This window comes from Dioscorea cayenensis, chromosome 1, assembly GCF_009730915.1.
Source record: "Dioscorea cayenensis subsp. rotundata cultivar TDr96_F1 chromosome 1, TDr96_F1_v2_PseudoChromosome.rev07_lg8_w22 25.fasta, whole genome shotgun sequence".
Classification (NCBI taxonomy): domain Eukaryota; kingdom Viridiplantae; phylum Streptophyta; class Magnoliopsida; order Dioscoreales; family Dioscoreaceae; genus Dioscorea; species Dioscorea cayenensis.
This window is the reverse complement of record NC_052471.1, coordinates 8,683,980-8,693,544: the sequence shown is the minus strand read 5'-3', so window position 1 is coordinate 8,693,544 and position 9,565 is coordinate 8,683,980. Positions and strand designations below refer to the sequence as shown.

Here is a 9,565-nt window from a genome sequence, read left to right as displayed (position 1 = left end):
TGATCTCTAGTGTGAGTTTTACTTAATTTCATGGCGGAATCTACCCACATGAAAGATATTTCAGCTAGATTGGACACAATCATGGTTGTGATGGAGCAAAGGGAAGACAGGTTGTTGGCGGTGATGGATCAACGCGATGAGCGTGTAAATCTCATGGAACAAGCTCTCAATAAATTCACAATTCTTTTGAAAAATCAGCAACCAAAATTGCAAGACAATCTCAATGCATCAACTTCAGCATAGACAGTGATTATCAGGGAAGAACAGGATGCTCGCTCTATTCCTTCTACTCAGATGAGAGCAATACGGCTAGACTTTCCAAGATTCAATGGATCAAAGGTTCTTCAATGGATATTTCAGGCAGAACTCAGGATCAAATGATGAAGAAGAATGGACATCTTACATCTTGGCCAAAGTTCTTAAAATCTATTGAATTAGCTTATGGCCCGTCTGCATATGAAGATCACTGATATGCCTTGTTTAATCTTTCTCAGGTTGATTTAGTTATTCAGTATTATGATACATACATAGCATTGGCTAATCGAGTTGAGGGTATTTCTGAATCTGCATTATTAACTTGTTTCATTGCTGGTCTTAAGAAAGATCTTCAAAGGGACATAATTCCATGGAAGCCGGATTCTTTACCTCAGGCTATGCAATTAGCTCGATTATATGAAGACAAGTATTCAATTACTTTGAAAGGGTATTCTAAATGGGCTATGTTTTTATTCCGGATACTCATTCTATTAGTAATTCTTCCAAGCCAAATCAGACTGCTTCTACATCAATTAAACCTTGGGTAAATTCTCAGTATTCTCATGGAGCTTCCCAACAAAGTAATTCTGGATCTTTTGGATTGTCTCAATCATTTAAGAAGATTAGTTTTAATGAGATGCAATTGAGATGTGCTAAGGGTTTATGTTTCGTTTGATCTCTAGTGTGAGTTTTACTTAATTTCATGGCGGAATCTACCTGCATGAAAGATATTTCAGCTAGATTGGACACAATCATGGCTGTGATGGAGCAAAGGGAAGAAAGGTTGTTGGCGGCGATGGATCAACGCGATGAGCGTGTAAATCTCATGGAACAAGCTTTCAACGAAAGTACCAAATATTATGGATCTAGTGATCCAAGACAGAGAAATTAAGATCCAACACCTCAAACTCAAATCTTCCTGAGAATTTTATTTCAGCAATGGAAATCAACAAAGCTTAACACCAATCAACACTAGAAGAAATCTTGGAGTTTAGATCTATCTCCAGATTATTCAATCATCTAGAACAATCAATTAACAGAGAAATTCCACAGAACTAACACTAATAAAAGCTGTAAGATATCTAGGAAGCAAACTCCCTTCCTGAATTGATCATCGGAGGACTCGTCGGAAGATCATTGAAACTTCATTGGAGAACACCTTTGCTAAGAGTCAGGCCCAATCCTTTTCCACAGTCTTCAGATGCTCCTCTTCTCTTCATTTTCCCCTTTTTATATTGCTTTCCACCTGGCTGTAACAAACCCATTCATCTTGCTCTAATCCGCCCCTTCCCATTGGTCCACGTCATCATTTATAACGAACCCGTCCAAACGCTGAGTTTCTCCTTTTAATTAGTTTGCCTCTATAGCCAATCGTTGTTTCTCCAACCACGTTATCATCACCGTTGGTATTACAAACTTCAGCTGAGTTGGTAGACTGGCTCTTTCTCTCTCTTTCCTATTTTTAAGTAGAAGGGACTAAGTAGAACCATTTTCAAGAGTAGAGGGACTATTTGGGAGCATTTCTGAGTAGAGGGATCAAAAGAAAAGAGAGAGAAAAGTAGAGGGACCAATTCGGGTATTATATCAAAAAGTTATTATTATTATTATTATTAATGTTTGTATAGAAAATTTTCATTTCTAATTCCATTAGGAATTTGGCATTCTACTTCGAATTAAAATCAAACAAAAAACGGATAAATAAAAAAAAATGATGATGAATTATGTTCTCCTACTTCAAATAGGAGCCAAAAAAAAAAGGGAGATAAGGGGCATTATCCTATTCCAAATAAAAGTAGGAGGGGTAAATAAAAAATAATAAAATAATAATGATAATATAAAAAAAAGAGGAGAGAGAATATATGTATATATATATTTGAAGATATATATGTCGTTTGAAATTTAAAAAAATATACATATATATATTATAATAATGAATAAAATATAATAATAAAAAGAATGAGGGAAATTCAAATATATATATGAAAATATATATAAAAAAGGGAGATTATAGATAAGATTGGAAATTTTGAATTCAAAATTTAAAAAAATCTCCCGGGGAGTTGGAGATTCTTCGGGAGGTATTGAGGATTTTGGGGATAACAAAAAGGGAAGGGATTTGAGGACAAAAGACGAAAAAAAAGAAGGAGGTAGAGAGGAAATAGAGACCAAGGAGAGACAAGAAGGAGGCTAAAAAAAAGCATAAAGAAAAGGGAAGAGGCTAGAAAAAAGACAAGACAAATAGAATTGTTGAAGGGAAGTGAGAAGGAAGAAAGAGAAAGAGAGGGCAAGGAGATCGGAGAAGGTTGATCTGCAAGAAGAAGAGGTTTTCAATTTTTTTCTCTTCGGGTTCGACACCAGATTGTAATGGCCGGGATCATCAAGCACTTGCGGTGGAGATCTTTTCAAAGCCGATCAGTTCTGGTGAGATCGAGACAGAGTTTGATGGCTGCGAAGTTCTCGCTTGATAACAAGAAGCTGAATTTGGTCCTCCGAAGTGTGGAAGATCGGCCGAAGATTGCTTGGAATGTGTTTGATTGGGTTTCGGAGAAGCAAAAATCGCTTTGATGTCCTTCCGATGGACTGAGAAGAAGCCATCAGTTAGAGTGGATGGTTCTGTTTACAATGCACTGGTCACTACAAGAAAATTGACTTTTTGCAATGACCCATTGCCGTCGCAAATGCTCTTTTGCGACGGTATCTCACCGTCGCACGCCGTCGTATCTGCTTCCATCGCAAAAGATACCGTTTGCAACTCACCGTCGCAAATGATACATATTGCGACGGGGAAAGGCCGTCGCAAAAAATAAGATGTTTCATGGCAAAAACATTGACAATGCGACGAACATGGCAACGACTTTTTTTTTGCAACGGTATTAGGCCGTTGCAAAATCATATTATTTGCGACCAAATGTGGTGGTCGCAAATGACTATTATTTGCAACGATGGGATGGGCGTTGCAAAAGGTTGTATGTTCTACGAAATGATGGTCATCGCAAATATTTAACATTTTCGATGATTTGATTACCCTCGCAAATGGGTATTATTTGCGACTCGATTGTAACCGTTGCAAATGGGTATTATTTTCAACAAATTATGAGCTGTCGCAAAAGAGTATTTTCTTGCAAGTATAATTTGCAACCAAATTATGTCCGTTGCAAATACGTTTTTGAAAAATTCGGCAGCATCTACCCTGTTTTTTATGCGCCTGTATTACAATAGAATCTGAATTTTATAAAATAAACATACACAACATCAACTCCATTGCTATTGAACATTTACTCAATTGAAAACAAAAATTCAATGATAGGTCAAAATCTAAGAAATTAAAGTGTTATGAAAATCAAAAAATTAAACATTGAGTCACTAAGAATTTAAGATATAGATTCAATGCAAACTAAACATGTTCAAAAAAGTAAAAATTTTCAATCATCATCATCTTCTTCATCATCGCCACCACCATCATCATCGTCTTCATCACCATCTTCATCATTATCGCCATCGTCATCATGAGGATCATCACCTCTTTCGCAATCTTCCACGAAGCTATTGTCATTGTTGTCATTTACATTGATATTTCTCGATTCCTTTGTTATATTATCATGAGAATTAATACTCAAATCTCTAAGTCCATTAGCGCCACCCTTCAAAATAAAATAAGATAACATAAAACAAAATAATCAATAGAAAAAAATACATAAGTCCTATTACAATGTTATAATAAATCAAATACACATGCCATAAAAACATAAATTACATTGACTATAATTTTAACATGATATAACCATATATCAAATAACATCAAATAATATTAGTTATACCTGAGTAGCTATTGGTGCACTAGGTACGCCCAAGCTTTGCAATATTGTTTGAACCATGACAGGTACTTGTTGCTGCAATTCATTAATAATGGATTCCATTTTCTTGAAACGACCCTCCCATTCCTCTTCTTTCCTTTTTAGATTTTCTTCACATTTTTTGCTGCAAGTTTGAGAGGAACTACTACCATAAACATCTTTTCCTTTTACACCTGTACCTAATCCAAGCACACGACCATGACTAGGTTCTTCTGTAACATTGCGATAGATTTCCCATTCATTGATCAATGAGCCCTCAGATGTTGCAGTTGACCTAATATTCTCCATTTGATCCTGATAATGAAAAATAATTATAAATATTCAATTTAATAGCTCCAAGGTTAAACAATAATATAAAACAAAATCATACAAATAAATCTTTCGCTTTCTCAGCAGGCCAAGTCTCTCCATCTTTTTTTGTATGAAATTTTTTGAAACAATCAATTGGGCCTAGTTCTGAACCGGTCTCTTTAACCTATAATTATTCAAATTAAAAGATATTCATTAGAAAGTAAAATAAAGATATGTATTCATAAAAAATAAAGAAATATTTAAAAATAAAATGCGTAATCACCATATCACTCCTATGTTTAGCCATCGAAACTCTACCAGATGAGTGTGGATTATTTGCGATTGTGATCGATTAACCTTATTTTTTTGTCACTTTTTGTTTTGTACACATACTAGTAATATAAGATTCTTCATTATTTTTAGTAACAAAAACAAAACACAAAAGTTTGTAGATATCAAACCTGCCAATTAGCTCCCATCCACTTATCTACCATTTCTTTCCACACATTAATAGGAATGAAAGAAGGTGGGTTCTTGTAGCGAGCTTCTCTTGTTTGGTGTTTTTTAAAAATTGGTTTCCTTATACGCAACATCCAATCAGCATATCGATATCTCACGGAATTTTCAAATGCTTGTTTCACTTCTTCTTCAGTTTGTCTATGTGAGAAACCTACAGTCAAATAGCGAGCAAAAAGTGTGTCCAACTCTGACTTTGGATATTCAGAATAAGATATCCATGCTCCATTAATTTTTTGGTGGAAAAGTACATGTATCTCACTAACGGCTTTTGGTGTTACAATCCTGCATATCCATTGTGAAATGCATACCATAAGTCATGATGTTTAAATTATAATAAAAATATATGAAAAATTTTCTAAAATTATATTTCTCAAACCGTAGAATCATGGTTCACGTTTGTCAAAAATTAACAATATATAAAGGAGTTACCATAACATAGTATATTTACCTTCCATCATATATCTCAACCTCAATTCCCTCTCCTGATTTGACACCTTTAGCTTTTCCTCTGACATTTTGTTCCCCAATAGCATGATCTATGAATTTGAAAATATTTATAGCATATAATACATAATGCATACATACATAAATATTAAAAATTTATTTTAGTACCCTTTTTGTGTCTTTTGGTTGGGGGAGCCGAAGAACATACTTCATTAGTTGATGGATTTGATGATGGTGCTTCTGAATGATTGGGATTAGTTTCTACATTTTCTTCTTCTATTTGATTTGATATTTGATCATCTTGTAACGTTGATGTTGCCTCATTTCTAACTCGAGCTTTTCCTTTCTTTGCCATGGTTGAATATCGTTTTTTGAAATCTTCAATGTGATGATTTCCAACTATATAAAAAAAGAAAAAGACGAATATTAACATGCAATCAATAGATTAAATAGTATATGTGAAAATTAAGAAATCACTGAAGCATCATAAATAGATGGATACTAAAATTATTCACATAAAAAAACAATGAAACTCACCAAATGGTACAATAATAAAAAAATTAAAATAATTGGAACTGATAGAAGCTTCAATTAGTCTAATATCATATCTTCAACTCCATGTTTACTCCAATCTATATCTTCAAAATCATGTTGATGTTGTAATCCATTTATATCATGAACTATATAGTCTTCTTGGTATGGTTCATCTTCATTTTCTGGCATTTCATAAAGATTTCTTGGCTTTGCCTCGATTACTGTAGCCCAAGTAGGATCTTTCAAGCATTTAATATAATAAACTTGAGTGACTTGAGATGCAAGAACAAATGGTTCATTCGTATGCAGTTTCCGTTTCATGTTAACACTAACAATTCCATGATGATCTTTTTTATAACCAACACCCTCCCGAAGAGTATCATACCAATCACATCTATATAGTGTGATTTTATTCCCTCCAGTATAACGAAGTTCAATTATGTCCACTATAACTCCGTAATATGACAGACTCTCCATTATTTCCTTCCCCTTTAACCATAACTCCACTATTTTGGGTTTTTTTATTTACATCACGATCTCTTGTGTGAAACCTAAATCCATTGATATAGTAGCCTGGATAACAATTTACTCTTTGTTCAGGGCCCCGTGCCAAAGCAAGCATATTTATGTCCTTTTCTTCAACATTTCCATTATATGCATCAATTATCTGAATAATATACCAAAATTCGAAACACTTGTATTAATTTTTAGCATAATCAATTAGTAAACAATATATTACAATGAAATAATTAACTTACTCTTTTTTCAAACCAAGAAGGGAATTCACGTTTGTGAATCTCATCAATATTCCTAACTCCAGTTTTAGATAGGATGCTCTTATGTTCACTATAAAAATCAAGGAGAGATTTTAACAATAATTTGATTAAATGTTTGCACTATAATTAAATAGTTTAAAACTATATCTAGTTTAGTTTAGTTTATAAACAAGAATATCAAGTGACAAATATATATGTCTACCTTTCTCTCTTTCCAAAAAAACACATTAATAAAAAAAACAAAAAACAACATCCACTTCGGAACTTTATATGCATTTTACCAAGATGATTAAGTGAATATATATAGTGCATGATGTCACATGGAATTTCATAAGGAAGTGGGGGATTAAAAGGGAATAATATATACATGGTTAATTATTGTGAGAGAACTGCATGCATTGATATAATGCATGCATGTTCATTATAAACGTAGGGTGTCCTAGAGCTAAAAGAAGAAGAACCACTAGGACTTGTCCATGGCTAGAAAGTCCAAACCTTAGCTAGAGAAATCCAAGCACTAGTATATATCATTATGCCTTCAAACTTATCAACAATATTGGCGCATACACCATATTCAAGAGGTTCCCACCCACCACCTTAATTATTAACATTGCATTTAATCTCTTAACTTATATATATATATATATAAATGTTGCATATATCTTTGGAAACTATGGTTGCATATAACTTAAAGAGGAATCTCTTTGTTTGTTCATCATGCACCCTCAGAATCAGAGGAAAAAGAAGAAGAAAAGTAGAACTAGATAACCAAATAATTAATTAGTTCGTTATGCCTGCTGGATTAATTGCATTGTTATAATTAATTAAGATGTGTATTTTTATGAATATTAACATTTGAAATTTGATAGAAAGTGTTTCATCATATGATTAATTAAAAGATTTAACTTGTTTTTAATATAATGGAGACATTGTTTCAGAAAACTAACAACATTAATTGCTAGTAATAGAAGGCAATATATGTTCTTCACAACTTATATATATATATCATGAAAAAATCCAAAGAATAATAAGAACAAGTGCTGATCTAGTAAATTGATTATGAAGTTAAATACCTGAGCGGCTGAGAGAGACTCGGATCTCCTGTGAGGTTGCGTAGCCCGTCCACGATGAAGCGAGGGTTACGCTAGCCAAGTCGAGTCTGGCGAAGGCTGGAGATGTTCATAGAGAAAACACAGCCTCTACGGCAAGATACATCAACCCACGTTGAGTAAGAGTCGGAACAGCACGGCCAACGACGTACACGGAGCCCTAACGACGTACGAAGGCTAAAGAGTACGGCTAGATCATTGCCGGAAGTAAGGTATTGGGCTGTCGTCGGCGCCGGCGACTCAAAACAAGGGCAAACAACGATGGACCGGAGAAGAAAAAGAAAAGCGGCTGCGCGGCTAACTGGACAAGATGATGGCTGGTGAGAAGATTAGGGAGAAGATGATGGTTGGTGAGAAAAGCCAGCTGGTTTTCTTTCTCAAAGATAAAAAACATTATCTTTTAATGAAATTTTATAATTTATAAAAGTTTTTGTACTCTCTTTCAAATATTTTAAAAAAGAAAAAAATAATAATTTTATAAATATATATCCAACATAAAAAAGAAAATTTTCTTATTCTCTATTTTTATGGTATTATTGTATTTTTTTCCTTTTTTTTGTAATATTTTCATAAATTTAAAAGAATAAAACCAAATAAAAATTTTAAAATTTTAAGTTTTTATAATTAATTTAAATTATTTAAGACAAATGTTTTAAATATTGATTAAATCTAAATTATTCAAAAACTTAGGTATCCGATGTGATTCCATCTAATAATTATGACTAAATTTCGTTAAAATTTAATTAAAATTTTTTTACCAAAAAACTAAATCAAAATAACATCCCAGACTAAATTTCCAATGTGATTAAATATAAATTTTGATTCATTTTTTTAATAAATACTTTTATTTATTTTAAATTTCCTTAAGATTTATTTATTTATTTATCTATCTATTTAAAGTTTGGACCAAACCTAGGACTCGGATGTTATGCAACTTAGTCCATCACATTGGGGTGTGGAATTTGGGTATATTTTATATATGTCTTATGATGCAGGATAACATATAAGTTTGTCTATGTGAATCATTATTCACAAGATATGCATTTTATTACTAGTAGTAATTATAATCTTTTATGTGAATCGAGAGAGTCTTTTTAAATTTTTTGAATTATTTTTAATTTTGTTTAAAGGGAATAATAATTTTGTTTTGTGAAATTAGTAGTATTCGAACAAATTTTAGTATGCTTCATCTTTAGTATTTATGTAAGGTTTTATAAAATTTAAGTATATGTTGAAAATATTTATTGATGGAATTATTTTTTAAGTTAAAAGATCATACCACAAAACGAATTAAAAGCTCAACAATAAGTTATTCCACTTTTTTTAGATCTAATAGGATTTAATGTAATATAACAAAAACTAAAAGTAAAGATAAAGGAGATACTATGGTTATATATGAATCACCAAGAAACATGTTTATATATGAATCAATCTTGCTAATTTCATCATCATTTCTAAATTGTTGATCCTTAGTTTTTCCAAAATTTAAAATAAATACTTAAATTTAGGAAAAAAAATTTATTAAAATTGTTTTCCTCAATAAATAAATAAATCCAAATTTGATGATATATATCATCACGGGAGTATTTATTAACAAATATCAGAGACGTAATTAAACATTATGTATAATATTTTTTTAAAAAAATAATATTGACTTTAGAAGAAAAATACATATTTATAGCTGTTTTGAAGTACCCTTCTCCCTCTTTCTCCCTTTTATTTTTATTTATTTGTCTGATTTTAAACAATATCTAATTTCCAAACATTATCTAAAACAAAGATG

General features: G+C 32.1%; 1 protein-coding gene and 1 long non-coding RNA gene across 2 annotated transcripts; both read right to left on the bottom strand.

Moving 5' to 3' along the window:
- Positions 1–4,329: 4,329 nt before the first annotated feature.
- On the bottom strand, positions 4,330–4,719 carry LOC120259094. Its single transcript, XR_005536074.1, has 3 exons — positions 4,684–4,719; positions 4,480–4,584; positions 4,330–4,403 (listed from the first exon to the last, which is right to left on the bottom strand). It is a non-coding gene; the product is annotated as an uncharacterized LOC120259094 (long non-coding RNA).
- Positions 4,720–4,855: 136 nt separating this feature from the next.
- LOC120283668 lies at positions 4,856–5,718 on the bottom strand. Its single transcript, XM_039290418.1, has 3 exons — positions 5,532–5,718; positions 5,368–5,455; positions 4,856–5,201 (listed from the first exon to the last, which is right to left on the bottom strand). The coding sequence occupies exons 1-3, from the start codon at positions 5,716–5,718 to the stop codon at positions 4,856–4,858; spliced, it is 621 nt and encodes a 206-aa protein (XP_039146352.1).
- Positions 5,719–9,565: the final 3,847 nt, after the last annotated feature.